This window comes from Humulus lupulus, chromosome 3 (genome assembly GCF_963169125.1).
Source record: "Humulus lupulus chromosome 3, drHumLupu1.1, whole genome shotgun sequence".
In the NCBI taxonomy this organism is placed as follows: Eukaryota; Viridiplantae; Streptophyta; class Magnoliopsida; order Rosales; family Cannabaceae; genus Humulus; species Humulus lupulus.
In genome coordinates, this window is record NC_084795.1 from 4,278,171 (window position 1) to 4,297,869 (window position 19,699).

General features: G+C 33.3%; 3 protein-coding genes across 3 annotated transcripts; 1 reads left to right on the forward strand and 2 right to left on the reverse strand.

Moving 5' to 3' along the window:
• Positions 1–1,337: 1,337 nt before the first annotated feature.
• LOC133821730 (uncharacterized) lies at positions 1,338–3,036 on the reverse strand. Its single transcript, XM_062253879.1, has 3 exons — positions 2,613–3,036; positions 1,920–2,428; positions 1,338–1,760 (listed from the first exon to the last, which is right to left on the reverse strand). Exons 1-3 carry the CDS (start codon positions 3,034–3,036, stop codon positions 1,338–1,340), a joined length of 1,356 nt encoding a protein of 451 aa, XP_062109863.1.
• Positions 3,037–8,243: 5,207 nt separating this feature from the next.
• LOC133821833 (vacuolar cation/proton exchanger 3-like) lies at positions 8,244–15,883 on the forward strand. Its single transcript, XM_062253985.1, has 12 exons — positions 8,244–8,649; positions 9,949–10,215; positions 10,544–10,611; positions 10,714–10,742; positions 11,210–11,406; positions 11,514–11,726; positions 12,155–12,286; positions 12,605–12,721; positions 12,800–12,853; positions 13,537–13,653; positions 14,278–14,371; positions 15,565–15,883. Exons 2-12 carry the CDS (start codon positions 9,949–9,951, stop codon positions 15,573–15,575), a joined length of 1,299 nt encoding a protein of 432 aa, XP_062109969.1. The 5' UTR covers positions 8,244–8,649; the 3' UTR covers positions 15,576–15,883.
• A 780-nt stretch (positions 15,884–16,663) lies between these two features.
• On the reverse strand, positions 16,664–19,521 carry LOC133821836 (single-stranded DNA-binding protein WHY2, mitochondrial). The gene is made up of 8 exons (XM_062253986.1): positions 19,374–19,521; positions 18,388–18,509; positions 18,184–18,266; positions 17,996–18,088; positions 17,725–17,819; positions 17,392–17,465; positions 17,173–17,261; positions 16,664–17,047 (listed from the first exon to the last, which is right to left on the reverse strand). Exons 1-8 carry the CDS (start codon positions 19,409–19,411, stop codon positions 16,919–16,921), a joined length of 723 nt encoding a protein of 240 aa, XP_062109970.1. The 5' UTR covers positions 19,412–19,521; the 3' UTR covers positions 16,664–16,918.
• Between the last annotated feature and the right edge of the window lie 178 nt (positions 19,522–19,699).

Here is a 19,699-nt window from a genome sequence, read left to right on the forward strand (position 1 = left end):
AAAGATTTGGACTTGAATGTTGGTCCATATTCTGTTGGGAAGAAGGATCCAATTGATTTGAACTTTGCCAAAGACTTGCCGTTTCAAGAGGATAAGTAAGTAATTGGTTTTTGTATATTGTTGTTTATTTTTCTATTTTGTTTGTTTTAAATAATTTCATTTGTTGTTTTTTTTTTTTTTTTGCAGTGATTGTGGAGTATTTGTTATCAAGTATGCTGATTTGTTTATTCATGGGACGATTGATGACATCCCAAAGAACATGGCTGCCAAAATTGCTACCTATCGTGATTATCTTGCCATTAACTTGTATAGTCATGCAAAAAAGAAGCAGATTGGTGGGTACAAGACAGAAGATGATGCTCCATCAAAGAAATCAAAGAGGAGGAGGAATTATAAGTAGAGATTTTGCAGTTTTTTTTAGTTGTATTAATGACCATGTATTTATTTTTCTTTGTTTAATAATGAAGTTGTGGTTTGTAACTGGATACTGTTTTAGTACTGTACTTATCTATGATATTTTTTTTGTCAATGTAAAGAATTGGTTTCACCTTCTGGCTTAATATAAAGTTTTTTTTTAATGTATTTTATTTTAATGTGTATGTTTTTTTTTCAATAGAGTTGGTGATTTTTTTTTTTAAAGTTTGAAGATATTGTTATGTACATGTTTTTTTTTTTCATATAGGTTTCAATTCAATTATTATTGTATGAAGATGGTGTAACCGGTTACTTCTGTTTTAGATAGTAAAAGCTATTTGTTTCAGGTAACTGGTTACCGTTTATTTAGTTTTTATTTCTATTTTTTTAATTATTTTTTGATATATTTATGTTTTTTTTTGTGTGAAAGATTTGTGATTATGTAACTAGGTTTTTTAAGTTGTTGGTTACATTTATATATAGTCGTTTGTTAAATTTACTTATAGTAACTGCCTTTTTTTTCTTTCTATTTTATGTGTTGTAACCAGGTACTTGAATCTTCAGATTTTGAATATCTTATGTTGGAACCAGGAAGTTGAGTATCAAGTTTATAATATTTATGTTTTTTTTTTTTAAATTTGTGATTATATAATTATGTTTTTAAATCGTTGGTTTCATGTATATATAGTCGTTTATTAAATTTACTTATAATATCAGTTTTTTTTCTTCTATATTATGTGTTGTAACCAGGTACTTGAGTCTTCAAATTTTGAATATCTTGTGTTTGGAACCATGAAGTTGAGTATCAAGTTTATAAAATGTAAAATGCTTAAATAGTTTGTACTTTTATTGAAGTAGAAAACATTAGGATATACAATTTTATTACATCAATTGAAATTGTAATATATCTATTCTTTAGAGAATTATTTGTCTATTTTCTTTGACTTTGTTGGGTTTCGCTGCTTTGGGATTGGCTCATTCCTGCATGTTTTTCTATAATGTCTTGGCTGCGCGCATCTTCCACATTTTATCTGCACATTTGGTTCTCCTCTAGATCTGATTCTTTTCCTTCTAGGGCGGCCCGGTGGTTTTCTTGATTTTGGTGGTAGGACAATTTTGTTTAAAGTCTCTGACAGTGTCCATTCGCTTTCATTTGGCAATGGATAAACAGTTGACTCATATGTTGCTTTCATAGTTGTAGTTTTGTAGTAATCAGCAACATAATCATATGTTTTCAGCCGTGTTTTGGCGAATACTGCTATTGCATGTGCACATGGTATTTCATCTTGTTGGAACCTTTTGCTTTCACATGTTTTCTCCATTAGGTTGACCAATAAATTTCCTTTCTGTTCAACCACAACTTGGTACAGTATAGTGTTTCTGGGAAGACCTGTTTATTTTAGTAGAGGAATACATGTTAGAAACTGGATACTGTGATATTTTTTAGTAACTGGTTACTAAAAGTTTTGGTAAATAATATTCAGTGCTCAATATATGTTAGGTACCTGAAATTTAATGGCACGAATAAAGTTTTCTCTAAGCACAGTTTCAGTATCTGTTGTTACTTGTGTGAATGTTCCGTTTGCTTCGTTACCATTTTTCCATACCCATTTTTGAACTAAACTTCTAAGGCCTTCCATCATTGTAGTGATTGGCAGCGTTCTTGCAGCTTTCAATGCAACATTTATTGATTCGGCTATATTTGATGTCATCAATGTATATCTTCTTGTTGGAGCATGGCATCTAGACCAAGTTGAATATCCAATTTTTTGTAAATACGGTCTTATGCGTGTGTCAATCTTATCTATTTCATGCATGTAGTGCTCAAATGATTGTACCCTGTATGCCTTTGCTACTTTGACAAAGTTTAGGTTTAGGTCCTCCCCATGGACACCGAAATTGACTTTGATGTTGTTTAACAGGTGGAATATGCATGCTCCATGGAAAGCTTTTGGGTATACATCGTCTACAACATTTTCTATGCTTTTGTGCCTGTCTGAAATGATTGCCATACCTGTTTGCAAAATCACAATGGAGTAAGTGGTTATTCTGTCCTAATTGAGTAACTGGTTTCATTAATTTATATGACTGTTATTTTTTTTACATTGTTTTTACTATTTTTTTGTTGGATTATTATTAAATTGATAATTTTATGTGTTTAGTTTGTTTCAATAAGAATATAAAAAAGAAAACAGTACCTTCTCTTTCTCCATATGTCTCCTCTAGCTTTGTGAAAAACCATAACCATGATGAATCATTTTCAGAGTCTCCTATTCCAAAGGCTAATGGAAATATGTTGTTGTTAGCATCCATTGTTGAAGCAGTGAATAAAGTTCCCCCAAATGATGTCTTCAAGTAAGTTCCATCTATCACAATGACTGGCCTACAGTGTTTCCATCCTTTGATGGAATTTGCAAATGCTAGATACATATATTTGAAGTGTTCTTTATTGTCTGTAACCAGGTGTGTTATTGTACCTGGGTTCGAGACTTTTAGCATGTGAAGGTAGATGGGAAGTTTTTGGTATGAATCATCTTGGTTTCCCCTTGCCAATTCTAAAGCTTTTTCTCTTGCTCTCCAGGCTTTTTGGTACCCCATTGAAACACCATAATCATCTAGCATGTCGTTGATTATGTCATGTGGTGTGTGCTCTCTTTATTGACATGTATTTTGATTTTATTAGTTCCCCAATGACATTGTAATTAGCTTGCCTGTGGTCTTCCATAATGATATCCAAGGAGCAGGTGTGAGTTTTTACATACTTTCTGATTTTAAATGTTTCTGTTTTCCTGAACTTTGAAGCTCTAAGTAACCAGTTACAATTGTCATCTACACAGGTTACCAGGTACTCTCTCGGTTCAGATCTTTTTGTCTTGAATTGGATGTTGTGGATCATAGCATAATAACATAGAGCAGATTTTAAAAGCTTTTTGTCCTTATAAATCTGGCCTTCTTCAACTTTGAAAATTTTATGATCAGTTATAATTTCTGTTTCTTCTTCTCTTTTTCTTTTGTTTTCTTCTGTTCTCTCTATGATAAATTTTGCTACATCATCAGCTATGTCTGTAATATTTGGGAAGGTTTGTACCTGGTTATTTCTCATGTAGGTTGCTTCGTCATATTGTAATTCTGTAGCTGATTGCTCGTTGTTTAGTTGAAGAACTAGCTTTTCTAAATCTGTGTTCTGTTTTTGTGTTTCTTCTTCATATGTATTGTGTTGAACAGTTTCAGCTATTGTTTGATCAACAGTGGTGATGCATAGTGGTAGCTCAGTTACTTCATTTTGCTTCTTTTTTAGCTCAATGTAGAATATGACTAAATTGTCAATGAGTAATTTCATTGGTGGCATACCTGGTGATAACTGGTAACTCAGCTCAATATTTTGAATATTGCATTTTATCTCAGTTTTCACTAAATGAACCAAATTGTTTAGAGAACAATTTGTTGGTATTATCAGTCCAGTCATGGTGTTGTAACGCCCTACTACCTTAGAGCCGTTACTAAGTGAGTTTAAAAGGAAATTGTGCATTTAGTTGACTCTAAGTGGTTTCTAAAACCAAAAGTGTGAATAAATCAGAGTTTAAGGCTGTACTCTTCGAAAATGATTAGTTTCATTGAAAACGTTAAATGTAAAACATCTGGGATCCCAAAGTAAGGTTTACAAAATATTTACAACTCAAAAATAGATTTACACTTGATCAGTTATCAAAAGAATGATTTAATACAGCCATATACAAAATGCCCCCAACCAAAGCAGTCGGGCAGGCTGAACATGTACGCGCCGCCCCCACGCTCTCCATACTCATGGCCGGTTGACTGACTCCTTGCTTTTACCTGCCACACGGAGCACCCGTGAGCCGAAGCCCAGCAAGAAAACCCAAATAGTACATAACATATGCAAATCAAATAGCTGGCATAATTCACTGATACATAGGAAAACCATCATAATAAACAAGTACGGCCAAGCCGCCCCCGAGGCCTTACCAAAGCCTGGGGTTTCGGTTTTCACCGCGAGGATAACTCATGTATCCCTTGGGTCCCACCCTGAATATAAGCATCCCATGTGCTGTGTGTTACTTTCGGCCCCACGGCCGTACCCGGCCTACGCCGCACTCGGCCCTTGCCATTCATTTCATCATAATCACACATATAGTACATTCGAAATAATCATTCTCACACATCATGATTCATTTAAGGTTAAACATTTGCACATAATACAATCTGGGCCATGCCCTACAATCACACAGTGGGGCCATGCCCTATTCTCGGGAGTTACGGTTTTCTTACCTTTAGATTCAGTAGCCTTGATCAACCTGACTCCTTGAGCACGATCTTACCCGAGCCCTAGCGCTTACCTAAGCAAAATCCACAAGTCAAAGTCATCACCAATCCTCAAGTCCAAAACCTAGCCTCGGGACTAATCCCGAGCCCCCGGGAAGTCCTAGATCCTCAAAACAAAGTGGCGGAATCGAGCCCCGAACCCTAGGTCAAAATCCCTTCACAAAAGCCCAAAAATCCCCTCTGTGAACAGTGCAGCGCTACAGCGCTCAAAAGGTAGCGCTGTAGCGCTACAAGCAGAACCACCCTCACCAGACAGGGGCTAGCGCTACAGCGCCCCCTGCCTAGCGCTGTAGCGCTAGTTGCAGCAGACCAAAACCAAAAATCGCATCTTGCGATTTTCTTTCCCCCATTTCGAACCCAAACTTGTCCAACTCTTTCCCAAGCCCAAAAACAAACTTATATACACCACACACTCATCCCAAGCACCCCATGAACTCAATCCCAAGCTCAAGCAACCCACAATTCAAAATCTAACCCAATGAACCCAAAAACCAGAAAATCACTTAAACAACAAGGATAGGGTCTTAGAAATCGTACCGTGGGTGGAATTTCGACCTTGAACTGAACCCTAGACCTCCTTGGCTTGCACCTTCACAACCTTGACCTGTTTTCCCCAAAAACCCCATCCATTTAGCTCAAAAACACAGCTCAAAACCAGCAAAACCCTAAAACCGAAAAACCTCAAGAACTTACCTCAAATCTCTGATTTGATCTTGCTAATCCCTTGCCAATCCTCAAGCCTAGCTTAGGATCCTTGATGCTCAGCTAACCCTAGCTTCCCACTGAGCTTAACCTCAAGAAAAATCAAGTGAAATGGTTGGGAGAGCCACAAACCGAATCTTCAAAGCCAAACCCTTCAGTTTTCCCTCTCTTCCTTCTCTTCCTTCTTTCTTTCTTTCAGCCTATACTTTTCTCTACAAAATCCACTAAGTATAAAGACCTTCTTTATTTTCTCTCTTACAAGCCTAATGACCAAAATGCCCTCCCTTACTAATTCTAAACCTTTATGTCCATAAAGGGGCATTTTAGTCATATTACCCAAATTCCCACTAATTCCTCAAGTGTTCCTAATAATTCCCGCTCGCTACCCAATACCGGATTAATCATCAAATATATTCCCAGATTCTCAATTAAACTCCCCAAGCTTAACCCAAGCCTGGCACAGGTTCCCGCTTTGACTTTCCGCTAACCTGCTCATTCTAAGATCGTCTCGAGTCATAGATCACAGGTATCAACATAGTCATGCCCAACATGGCCAAATTACAAATATGCTCAATCAGGTCTACATGCATACTAATTCACGTAGTCATGCATCACAATTAATCACATAATCATATAACGTGCATTAAATCATAATCATGCATAAAACTCATTAAAGACACACACAGAATTCCTTTATGCCCTCCAGGCACACTATCCCAGGCCCCAAGCCTTAATATCGAATTTGGGGTCGTTACAGGTGTAGTCATCATATTGATATCTATCTGTCCATTTTCCTCCAAAACGAATCAATGTCATTTTGGACTCCATATCTGCAATATAGCACAACATAATTTTTAGTGTTGTTTAAAATGTATCTGGTTGTGTTAGTGAATGAATATTATCATATGTTGAAATTATTTAAGTAACCAGTTTCTTTAGTGAATCGAGAACTATTTTCCAAGTTCTATAATTATTTATGTTGCATTATGTTCTGTTTTTGTGTGTGTAACTGGTTACTTTAGTGAATGTGTTGTCTCTTTTTTTTTCTTCTTTTCAAATATGCAAACTTAAAATTATATTATGTAACTGGTTTCATAAACGTAAATCAATTTCTATTTTTCCATTTTTCATGATAAATTATTATGCAGAATGTTATTATTATTTTTCGTATGTTACAGGTTACTGTATTTATTTTGTTGTTTTTTTTATATTATTTTGTAATATTTGAATTATGTAAATGTTTAACTTTTTTGTGATGTAACTGGTTTCATGTGTGTAATTAAAAAAGTTTTGAAACAAGTAGTTTGAGTCAAGAATTTTCTCAGGAAGTAATTTGCAGATTCTTTGTGTAAATATTTTGCATGTCGTATATTTGAAAAAAGATTTGCTTACCTGTTTGAGAAATTAGAGACGTTGATGGATTTCTGCTTTTGTTGATGTAAACGAAGGTAAAAGCAGGTGATGTAATCGGAGAAGAAGATCTGATTATTGGAAAAGAATCCAAAACCAGTTTCAGCTGTCGGAGAAGAAGATCAATTGATCTGAAATTGAATTGAATGTTTAATTCGATGACTGGAGAAATATGGAGAGAAGCTGTGTGAAGATGATGTTAATGTCGGAATATTTACCAAGAGGAGACCAAGATGAGAGTAGCAGCCACTAATTCTTGATCGGATTTTGATCGGAAACAATGGAGAATATGAAGTTGTGATCGGAAAAAATGGTCGACGAATTGCAGTAGGCGGAAAATATTTTTCTTGATTGGCAGTGGGCGAAATCTTTTTCTTGATCAAAAAATATGAGAATCTGGTTTGTTAGTTTATGGGAATTCCATATTTATATTTTTGTATTAAGCGTGTATTACCATATTTGGCTTAATTATTTTCTTGTCCATATATATTTAAAGTTTAGTTAACATTCCCATATTTATGTTAAGTTCTCAAAGGAGAAAGTAAGGGGGTGAGCTAAAAGCTCAGTAAAAAAAGTACAAACAAAAACAATAATTCATACAAGTGCAATACAGAGTTATTCTCAAAGTACATAACTTAAAATCATTTAGTGCGATTTTATTGGAATAAAAGAAGTAGCCCATTCTGACATGTAAAACGATTTTATATTATCAATAAAATAAATAGAAATCATTTAGTTTGACAACAAAGTTGCTTGCTTGTGTTATTACATAATTATTGGAATAATACAAATATTTATAAAATCTCAAACTTATAAATAGTTACAATTACAATGAGTAGGTCACAATAGATTATGATTGTAATTATATGTTCAAAAGAATTAGTTCTAAGATTAAATCAGTGCATTGAATTTTCACTAATATGTTAATCTATAATATATTCTACTTACACATTCGAGGTACGAAGGATGATGTCTTATCCAATCCATTGACCAAAAATTATATACACCATCATGGAATTATTGAGTATTTTGTGTTCATCATCCTAGTTTAATGATTAGTATTATTAATCAATAAAACTTGGGAAGATTATGAGTGAGAGCACATGAGGTGTCCTTCCTTTCTTCCTTCCAATAACCATTATTATTATTATTTAATTTCAAAAGTTGAGCTTTTGGTACAATGTTCTCCAATCAATGCTTCTCTTCTCTAAGTTTAGTCATATATAATATATAATAATTAATAAAAAATAAAACAGTGTATATTCATTGTTTAAAACTATTCAATTAATTACTGCAAAAAAAAAAATAAAAGCTATTCAATTAATAATAAAAATGGTCCACCGTCACTGCAAAAAAATAAAAATAAAAACAACAAAAAAAAGCTCTCTTTCGAAGAAACTTCCAAACACAAAACCATTTTCTTAGCATTAGCTCAAGCTTAGTGCTTAGCTCCCATTTTCATGCCGGCCAGCCAAAGCCATTTGCTTTCTCTTTCAAATCCAAATCCAATTCGATTCCAATACAGTTTCAGTTTTCGGATCCAAAATCTGAATGGGACCCACTGCTCTCTCTCTCTTCCTTGCTTAGCTTCCAGTCCAGTTTTTTTCAGAACAAGTCAGACCCAGAAAAGTCTTGGGATCAAATCTGAATCCAATCCGGTTCTGGGTGTTTTTTTCTTTTTGAAAAAACTGAACTTGGATTCGATTTGATCTCTTATAAGAACATTCACTGCTCCTTTCTTCTCATTGGGACATTCTTCACTTTCCCTTTTGCTCTATAAAGGTACTCCTTTTCTCATCCTTGCTTTTCCATTTTTGATTTGTGCTAATATATAAATTTCTCAGCTTTTCTACTTTTTATATATTTACTTGTGTGTATATATATAAATATATATATACACACACATATATATATATATAACTTTCATGGCCAATCAAATATCTTTCTCTGTAATAAAAGTTAGTAAAGAGCATTTACTACCTGTAATGGTACTAATTACTTAATTTAAAAAAAATTAAATTTAATTGCATTTTCTGTTTTCCTTAACATTTTTTTTTCTCTAGTTGGTCCCGCTATTGAGCTTTTCAATTTTATGTCTATTTTTTTTCTTTATATATATTTAAATTTTGAAATAAAAGTCTGTGTTTAGGATATTAAGATAGTTAAAATCGGTAAACAGTTATAATTGTCGGTTTAGATCAAGCGACCAGACCAATTATCATGTCGGATATATCAATATTCATATTCTTACATTATTAAGTCATAAATATGAAATAATAGTATCAAACTTCAAAAAGAAAATTTGGGTTTAGTGGAGCAATTATTGATTGAATGGAGATGTTGGGCTTGAATTTGAGTCGTGTAAACTGGTGATTAATAATGGAAAATCACTAAAACTACAATTTCTTTAATCCTGGTGTTGAGATGTTCCATTTCTTCTTCTTCTTCTTCTTCTTTTTTTATTTATTTTTTAAAAAAAATTCCAAGTATATATGTGAATGTACAATCATATCGCATTTTATGTGGTTTGTTTGAGTTGTCTGATGTTATCAAATGGTGATCTTTTTTTTTTATCTAAATGATCGTATAGAGATTAGAGCTCATTTGCCCTTTTAGCAAATAGTTTAGACTTGTTTTGTCCAAAAATAAATTAAAGGAAATCCCAACATGGTATTGGATACCAAAGTTTTTTTTTGGGGTTCTAATAGTTAATATGATAATAATCATAGTAATATCTTCACCTTACTTTTTTTTTGAAGAGAGGTTCACCTTACTGTTTTAGAGTTGATAATAAAGCATTTTCATATAATTTGTTATTTGATAATTTTATTTTCTTTCTTTTAATCTTTGATTATTTTACTCTGAATATAAAAAAGGGGGAGGGGGGATATTTTTTTTAAAGTAATGCAACTTAACTTTTAATGAACAACCCTCCTACCACTTTTTTCATCTTATGCAAATAATTTGTATGATACATAAATATGTTTCTATTCTATTAAAACAGGAGTCAAAAGAAAATGTTTTCTCTAGTGTTCTTATTCCTCTGTGGACTTATCTTATAGCTTCTCTCTGTCCTTGTAGATGGTATCAAGAGAGGATAAGACAGACCTAGACTTCGATGAGGAGATTCCTTTTAGTTCATCACCAGCCAAAAGAAAAGTGCATTCATTGGATTTTGAAATACCTCATATGCATTCACGCCTGGATGCTGCCAAGCCACGAACTTTTAATTTTATGACGAATAGCGTACTTCGGAGTATTTACATTGTGTTAATTAGAGCGAAGATCAATGTGTTGCTACCATTTGGCCCCCTGGCGATATTGCTACATTATACTACTGGGAAGCATGTATGGAGTACACTCTTAATCTACTTATGAGCATTTTATTTTTCCAACCGCGAAAAAATTATGAGCTAATTAGCTTCAGTTAAGAGAAGGATGTGGTAGGATTCAGGGAGAAGTAGCTCATCAGATTTCAAATTTCTAAGTAGGAGAAAGTGGCCAATACAAAGTTTCATATAAATATATATAGATGTATATTATTTTTTAGATTCTTGCATGCAAATGTTGTGGCATACTATATCATTTTGTGACAAGATATTTAGATATGAATTATAGCATAATGAAACAACAATCATGGTTTATAATTTGTTGACAGTTACCTTGAATGTGTTAGGGTTTGGTTTTCTTCTTGAGCTTAGTGGGCATTATACCTCTGGCAGAGCGTCTAGGATATGCAACAGAGTAAGTTTTGGTTTTTCTAATTAGATCTTGCTTGAAGTAGTTAGAATATGTTAAACCTACCTTAGAAGAGGCTAAGACTCTTGCTTGTTTATTACATTGCAGGCAACTTGCTTTTTACACCGGACCAACAGGTAGGGTTACGAAATCACTGCACTTTCACGTCGAATGGTGATAAAAGCTAGAAATTGTGCTGAAGTTGGAACAGTGTGTATTAAGTGAACTTTGGATTAAAGGAAGTTATCAAGAAAGAAGAAATGAATGCAGATATGGTTGCAGTAATGATGAAAATAGATTTTAGGTATAGAAATAATTGAAATGAAGAATCATGAACAAGTCTGAGAACCCATGAAAAAACAAATGTCAAACATAGTGAATTACTGAAGTAAAAGGGTAGTGAAGAGCCATCATGAGCTAGTGCTAAGCTTGTGTTGGGGCTTTGGGATTGGGAAGGGGAGATTGGAAATAGCTCATGTAATGTGGCTCAGGCCACAATATTACAATTGAAAAAGAGGCTTCATTCTTAAATTGTGATTGATTTAGATGTCTTAGGCTGTTAGTGTCAGTTATACCTAACACAATCATTTGCTGGAATTTGCAGTTGGAGGTCTTTTAAATGCTACATTCGGCAATGCAACCGAAATGATTATATCAATCTATGCTTTAAAGATCGGAATGATTAGGGTAGTGCAGCAATCTTTACTTGGCTCCATCTTATCAAACATGCTTTTAGTGCTTGGATGTGCCTTCTTTACTGGCGGGATCATTCATTCTGAGAAAGTTCAGGTTTTCAATAAGGTAGATATTCGTACTCTGATAGAAACAATTTCCTACTGCCTGCTGGACTTTTGGTGTTTTCAGTTGTTCTGAGTTTTGGTCTGTGTGGGGTCATCTTTTTGAAACAGGCAGCTGCCATTGTGAATTCAGGGTTGCTGTTGATGGCTGTAATGGGGTTAATGTTTCCTGCTGTGCTTCACTTTACGCATTCAGAGGTGCATTTTGGGAAGTCGGAGCTATCTCTTTCAAGATTTAGCAGTTGTATAATGCTAGTGGCATATGCAAGCTACCTATACTTTCAACTTAGAAGTCAAAATAGTCTTTACAGTCCTGTAGATGAGGTCAGTTGGTTAACCCTTTTACTGGATTACACTTCTTATTGTTTTGTTCATCTGAAAATTATGTTTCTTTTGTTCTTTATAAATGTTGTTAGTGTTCTTTTTCAGGTATGTCTTGTGCAATATTAATTTTATGTATGTGTGCCTGAGGACTGAATAGAATTTCTAAATTTTGAGTTGAGTAACTATAATCTACTTTATTGTTAAAAAGTTTTATAAAGAAAAGAAATGCTTGATTGAAGATATTTAATAATGTCAGTTCAATGAAAACAATTGATGTACTTTAATATTTTTTAGAACCTTGGTCAAAGATATGATATAATAGTGCTTCATTTTACTAAATAAAGTAGAGTCAACATATGGATTTTGTGCAACCGAGCTTAAGCGTACATTTTTATTCCTTTTAAATCAGTATTCTGCAATATTTGCAGCAAGTAGATAGTAATGACGAATCCGAGGAAGAAGAGATTCCTGAATTAACTCAGTGGGAAGCAATTGGCTGGCTTGCTATTTTGACAGGATGGGTTTCCATCTTGTCTGGATATCTTGTTGATGCCATTCAGGTAAAATTTATGTGAAACGCATTCTGTTATTACTGTTATTTCATCAAGATTTGGGTGAAAGCAAAGAAGACTGTTAGCAATTCAGAGATCTGTTGTATTGGCCAGGAATGGTAGAAAATGTTACCTTTTTTCTTCATTCATTTTAACAATTTAATTGATATATATTTTTTTTTTTTGGGGAGGGGGGGTGTCCAATTTAGTTCTTATTCTTCTCATTACTCTTTTTCACATATTTCTGTTCTATTATTTTCATTTTCTTTAAATAAAAAAATTCTGATTTCTTATAACAGAATGGATATGTTTCATATTTTTTTTCAGGGAGCATCTGACTCACTGAACATGCCAGTGGCTTTCATTAGTGTCATCCTGCTTCCTATTGTAGGAAATGCCGCAGAGCACGCAAGTGCAATAATGTTTGCCATGAAAGATAAGCTAGTGAGTGATTTGAATAACCACTTAAATTTATATTTTGTAAATTGTCAACTTCATTGATTGATTTTGACTTTTCAACAGGATATCACACTTGGAGTTGCTATTGGCTCATCCACACAAATATCCATGTTTGTGGTAAGGACTTGCATGAATTTTATGGGTGCATAATTGTTATCATAATAAATAACCAATGAGTTTCTATAATCGCTTCAAGTAGTTTTTCCATATTTCTCAAAATGCAGGGTTCAAAAAATTGCAATACACAGACTTTTTAGGATAGTTTACCTTACTATTATGATGTATTGTAATATACTAATTTAGCTATTATGCTTATTGTTATTATTATTAGAGAAATTTGTGAAAATAGCCTCTTTTTTTTTAAGTGATTTTGCACTTTGGCCTACTTTTGATAATTTTTTGCAAAATGGCCTCTGTCTAAAATTCGACCAGTTGTCTAAATTTTTGACCACCTGTCTAAAATTTTCGACTACCTGTCTAAATTTTTCGACCACCTGTCTAAATTTTCGACTACCTGTCTAAATTATGAGAGACCATTTTGCAAAGAATTATTAAAGCTAGGCTAGAGTGCAAAATAACTTTAAAAAATAGGTTATTTTGCCAAGAAGCCCTTGTTATTATTCCGAACACCCCTTATTACTCATTATTGAAATTAGAAATACTAACCTAAGCTCAACTTGGTCTTCGGTGTAGAGTCTAATGTTGGGGTGCATTCATGCTCATTTCAATAATTACAATACACTTAAAGTTTGTTTTGAGATAGGTTGAATACTCATGATTTCTTGCTCACTGGATTATAGATTCCCTTCTGCGTAGTTGTTGGATGGATCATGGGAAAACCAATGGATTTAAATTTTCAACTCTTTGAGACGGCTACACTCTTCATTACAGTGCTAGTTGTGGCATTTATGTTACAGGTGGGTTAACTACTCCTTTCATTCTTTAATTGTTAAATAGTTCTTTGAGTATCATCATATGCTTCTCAAGTTGTTCTGAATATTGCATGCTTCTTTCTAATTAGTTATGGTTTTACTAGGAGGAAATGTTTGACATTTTGCTAGAATTTTCGTATGCCTTTATATAGTATTGCTGTGGAGTTTTAAAAATGGAGCAATAAATAACAAACTATTGGAGGGATACCAGTTGAAGCGAGATGTCTTCGGTCTATAGGTTGCACAGTTGTAATTGTACTTGATTATTTACTCGATAATTCTCAATTGGATGTCAGATGCCAGTAGTTAAGGAAGGGTTTTTCTTGAATTTTAATTTTGTATTTGCTTGTTGTGAAAGTAATTGACCTCTTAACCTACTAGTGCACTTGACATGCCTAAGTAGCCTGTGCTCCTGAATGAGTTTTAGGCTTATGTATCTAGAATAAGTACTGCTATATTTTCAGAATTAGTCAAACTTATGATTGTTTTCTTATGTATTTGGACAAACTTGTATGTGAGAAGTTTATTTTGGGTGAAATAGATCATTCTTTGTTTTTTATTATTTCATTATTATTGGTTTGTAATAAAATTGTTGTCTTTATTTTGCAGGAAGGGACATCGAACTATTTTAAGGGATTGATGCTTATTCTGTGCTATCTCATAGTTGCAGCCAGTTTCTTCGTGCACGTTGATCCTTCAAATGGTGAGAACTGATCGAATAGAATTTTTTAAATTCCTTAATCATTTTATCTACACGCGCACACACACATACTTGTTTATGATATTTGTTCCTTTATTTTTCCCAATGACTTCCCCAAAAAACCTTGTTAGTAGTAACAGTGTAGATACATTTCCTGTGGTTGGATCTCATTATAAGTTTAAGGTGCTAATTTTCTATTATCAAATTTTTGATAGCTCCAAGAGAGACCATAAAAACTTAAACAAAAATCAACATAGACTGAAAATAATGCCTCTGTACTAAATGATGTCTCCAATCCCCAATCTTTACTATTCTGGTCCACAAACTATGAAAAAAATCTAGTGAGATGCCTTCTAAGCCTACCTTATTGGTCTTAACATGTCTTCAAGCCATTCCTACAAATATGCAATAAGAGTCATTCCTTACACCATAACATATCATAGCTTTCTTTGATAACCTGTTTTTGAAGGTCAAGATTTACTGGACTTTGCAACTAGCATAAAATAGTCCATCTTATCTTATTGCTACATGACACCAGACCTTGCTCCATACAAAAAGTGTACTCAAATCCCAAAGAAAGCCCAGTGGAATAATTTCATAATTGCATTGCCTTGTTTCCTCTTCCTACTATGCATACCATGCAGAGCAGTAAAATTACTCGTCCATCGATTTTGGCCTCTCTTGTAGAAACTAGAACGCGAACCAACTTTCCCAGATAATTCAAAACTGTAAACCAAAAAGGCCAACCGAAATCGCTTGTCTTTAAGATTACAGTGTGTCGAGTTTGAAATGATTCTAGCATAGTTTCTTGATCCTTGTTTTCTCCTTTTCGGCTTATGCAAAGCCACACCAGACCTTGCTCCATACAAAAAGTGTACTCAAATCCCAAAGAAAGCCCAGTGGAATAATTTCATAATTGCATTGCCTTGTTTCCTCTTCCTACTATGCATACCATGCAGAGCAGTAAAATTACTCGTCCATCGATTTCGGCCTCTCTTGTAGAAACTAGAACACGAGCCAACTTTCCCAGATAATTCAAAACTGTAAACCAAAAAGGCCAACCGAAATCGCTTGTCTTTAAGATTACAGTGTGTCGAGTTTGAAATGATTCTAGCATAGTTTCTTGATCCTTGTTTTCTCCTTTTTGGCCTATGCAAAGTATAAACTGTTTTTGTTATGGTGTGGTTTTCCTGCAGATGATAACTAGAATTACTAAAGTGCACAGTGGCTTTGCATGTGGGAAATATGAAAGATCTCCACTACAAAATGGTAGCAACAATATAGTTGAAGCTGCATATTTAGTTTGAGATCATTTTGTGGAAAATCCATATGATCTTGCGGCTCTGGAAAAGTTTTCATCATTGTATAATAGAATTGGACTATGTTTACATAACAATTAATCTCTAATCTTTGTGGGAGAGTTCTTCATTTTTGTCCCTTTTTTGGTTGATGTGGAATTATCATTCTTTCATGCTTCTCATAAATAAGCACACTTTTATTTCAAGTTTTTTCTCATCCCTGTGTGTTCATACCAACCCTAATGGCTTGGCCAGCACTTTTTTATTATTATTATAAATATTAGCAAAATTTTCAACAAAAGAATAGTGAAAATTTTATAACACTAGTAAAAAAAATAAAAAATAAAGATGGGAAAGAGAGAGATATGTTGTTAGTTATTAGAGCATTACTAAGAGGCACCCCAATAGTGTCCAACACTTGAAAGACATTTAGTTATTGGTGCAATTTTTTATATATACATACTAATTATATATACATCTGTCAGTTCTTATCTTCCACCTCTAAATATTCTACCAAAAGTTGTAGAGAAAAAAGAAAAAGAAAGTATACCTACTACTTATGATATATATGCTTTTATTTTTAATAAAAAAAATACGGGAAAGTAACCATTTAGTACTTTGTATTTTGAAATCGTACATATTTAGTACCCTATATTATAAAATCATACATATTTGATACTCTAAACTCAAATTTAATTAATAAAAATCTATAAATTTAATCAAAATGCTCTCAATTATATGAGTTCTAAATTTAGATTTAATTACTTAATTATATGTAACTGATGATAGTTTGGTCATATTGACAAAATTTTATCTATCAAATCCAAGTCTAGGGTACTAAATATGTATAATTTTAAAATATAAAGTACCATATAAGTATTATTGAAAACAGGGGTACCAAAATGATACTTTGCAAAATCACAGAGTACCAAATAAGTAAATTCCCAAAAAGTACCGACACTACCAGATAGTTCATGCACAAAATCAGATCAGCCTATCCATCATCTCATTTTTAGTTGCAATATATATTACCATTAGATTTCAACTCTCCACATTGTGAATTTTGTAGCACATTATTGCTTTGTCTTAGTTTCCCTTTGTTTTTGTAGTAAGAACAATGCAGTTCCATAACATAAGATGTTCAACTTCAACATCCTATAATCCCTGGAAAATCAGAGAACATAACAGGGATTTACACAACACAAAACAATAACACAAATCTGTTCCAAAAGAGGGTGGAGACATCCAGCTTTCATTTGTCCCACTCCGAATCCAAAAATTGTGGCCGATCAAACTTAATGTCAGCTGTACGCCTTCCTGGAATGTCCTTCGCCACCTTGTCTGTCATCCGATCCCAACCCAATATGTGAGGCAGCGCGTACTGCAAATCAAAATCAAAACCGCAACGAAAACAGCAAGAAATTATATCAATTCTCTCATTAATCATTTGAATGCAAAAAAATAAAAACCAAAATATATATTGAATTGTTTTCTGGTATGCCATACACTGCAAGCTGTCTTCACAACTATAAATTCAGCAGTTGTGAATGGAACACTGATATTATCCTTGGATTTTAGGATGTTGTTGACAACGGCTGTCATCACAAAAAAGATAGTATCAAGATATGTACAAATTTTGTTTGCTTAATCAAATACATATTTTCTAAAACTGTTTTTTAAAAGATAAATAAATAAAAATAAAAGCTTGGGAGAGGGGGTGCTTACTCAAAGAAATCATATAGCCACCGCCATTCGAATGAGGCCTGATTGTCAAACTCTTCCTCACTTGTCCAGCATTACTACAGTACATATTCTTTTATAAATCCAACAACATCTAATTATTTTCACAAATTCCTTGATAAATCCTACAGCTAACTATTTTCAAGAGCATTATTGCATTACAAATTCTTTGATAAATTTAGCAGCTAATTATTTTCAAAAGTATTAGTACTCAATTGAATTGGCATGCTTCCCATTTAGAATTGAAGTAAATTTCCCACCCCACTTTTTATGTTCAGTACATGGTAATTTCACAAAAAAATCATGGAAGAAATTAACCTCGATAACATCGAAGGATCATGGAAGAATTCACAGGAATCATTGGGACCCAAGCTTATCAAAGATCCAACCTCTGTCGGGCTCAAAGCAAACATCTAGAAAACAAATGTCAATTAGTAAATCAAGCTGCAGAACAAGAGACAGAGAGCTCAGCAGAGAAAATCTTCCAAGTGAGCTCTTTAAACATCATCACTCTTCACAATTAGACAACACAAAATGCCTGGTATTTATATAACATTAAAGCATAAGAAGTGGAATACCAATCACTTACCTGTCTCTTCTCCCAATCGTACTTGCGCTCACCAATGGCAGGAGTGAACTTCAACATCATGCAACCGCGGCGTTCAACCACATGAATTCCAGACTAAGCAAATATAAAAGATTGAAAATATGCACAAGTTAAATCCCTGACCGTGAGATAAATTAAAGCTCGAAGAATAAAGGATCAGAAGCACACACATCCAGTTTAGTAAATGTTGGGAGAATGGGATTCACAGACAATGCAGCTTTTCCCTTATAAACAGTGTATGGAGCTGCAAAGCCTGCAATACCTCCTTTGAGTTTAGAAACAAGCAGGAAGGATGTTTACCTTGTCGATTATCATTACCGCGATATAAGAATTGAAAATGTAAAAGCAGCAAACATATAGTAAAAATACAAAACCTTTAATGTTAATGTTCTGCCCCGAAGTTGAAATTCCAGCACGAGAAGTGAAAGTAAACGACGGTAACCCATTTCTTGGGTTGCCATCCTTCCCATTTATTATGTTTCTAGATATCTGATTCCTTATCCAACAAAGAAAGTTATGAGAAACAACCATTAACATCAAAACAGATATGAATAATAACAGCATAACTCATGTGGATGTGTGTGTTGACAAGTAGAAGAAACAAGATATCAGCTTTGAATGAAACTATTTCAAGTTCCTTAGTATACATTAAGAACAAGGAAATTATTCAACGTCTCATATTGTATCCCAACAGTCATCTTTTCAAAAAAGAGAATGACAAATTAACATTCCCTAAATAATTCTACTTCATTCTTGGAAGGAAAAGAAACAAAATTATGTCCATTCTTCCAGGAAAAAAATGTAATAAGTTCAATACTAAGTGCTTTGATATAAGAAAAATAAAATAAAAAACAGTATGATCTGATCAAAACAATACTCTCATGGGATGGAAAGTAAATCTTTTTAAGCTTGAATTCCATAACATGACATTGATAAAATTATACTATAATCTCCAACAAAACAAGAATCTTTTAGCTACATTTTGAAGAGGTAATCGACCCAGAAGGAGGTTGTGTGCTCATATTGACTCCAAAAGTAATGTAAGAACAAACAAATGATAATATTTTAAGGTTTAAAAAACAAAACTTTGATAATTTTCCCTAGTTTCCACTATCAAACACATAGTAATGTAAGTAACTGGGTTTAGTAAAAAGTAGAACCAACTCCAACTATATATTAAAACAATCTATCTGGGAAACCATTGATTATGAAAAGCTTCAACCTAAATTTAGGTAGAAAAGAAAAACCCTGAAAGTATGGAGAGAATGAACTCTAAAGGTTTAGATTTTGAGAAGGAACTTGTGAAAAACTGTAAAGGTTGTGGTTTGTGGCCATGAAAAGAGTAAAGAGGTTGAAGTACCTTGAAGATAACAGAAGACGAGAAAGCTTCATCATCATCTCTACCAGTCCGAAGTGGGAGAGCGAAGGGGTTTTGGGAAACCTTGGAGTTCAGAGGGAAAATTTGTCATATGCCAAAGTCAATTATTTTTTATTTTTTTATGTCTTATTTTTTAAATATTAATTATAAACTTTCTAATTATTTTTAAGTCAATTTTTTTTTTATACTTTCAATAATTTTTTTTTACTAAATATTAGATGAACATTTATTATGATTTTTTTTTTAATTTAAATTTATGTGCATTAAAGTATATTATAAATATTGTGCTAAATATAATATTTATTAAT

Bases quoted from the DNA above. Each gene is read 5' to 3' on its own strand.
- LOC133821730 (XM_062253879.1), bottom strand. From the start codon at position 3,036: ATGCTAGATGATTATGGTGTTTCAATGGGGTACCAAAAAGCCTGGAGA. The intron at 2,429-2,612 runs GTACTGTTTTCT...TTTTGCAAACAG, and splicing joins GACATATGGAGAAAGAGAAG to GTATGGCAATCATTTCAGAC. The intron at 1,761-1,919 runs GTACCTAACATA...GTGGTTGAACAG, and splicing joins TTCGTGCCATTAAATTTCAG to AAAGGAAATTTATTGGTCAA.
- LOC133821833 (XM_062253985.1), top strand. From the start codon at position 9,949: ATGGTATCAAGAGAGGATAAGACAGACCTAGACTTCGATGAGGAGATT. The intron at 10,743-11,209 runs GTAGGGTTACGA...TGGAATTTGCAG, and splicing joins TTTTTACACCGGACCAACAG to TTGGAGGTCTTTTAAATGCT. The intron at 12,287-12,604 runs GTAAAATTTATG...ATTTTTTTTCAG, and splicing joins ATCTTGTTGATGCCATTCAG to GGAGCATCTGACTCACTGAA.
- LOC133821836 (XM_062253986.1), bottom strand. From the start codon at position 19,411: ATGATGATGAAGCTTTCTCGTCTTCTGTTATCTTCAAG. The intron at 18,267-18,387 runs GTTTTGTATTTT...GAGGTATTGCAG, and splicing joins GCAGAACATTAACATTAAAG to GCTTTGCAGCTCCATACACT. The intron at 17,262-17,391 runs GTAAGCACCCCC...TTGTGATGACAG, and splicing joins TGGCTATATGATTTCTTTGA to CCGTTGTCAACAACATCCTA.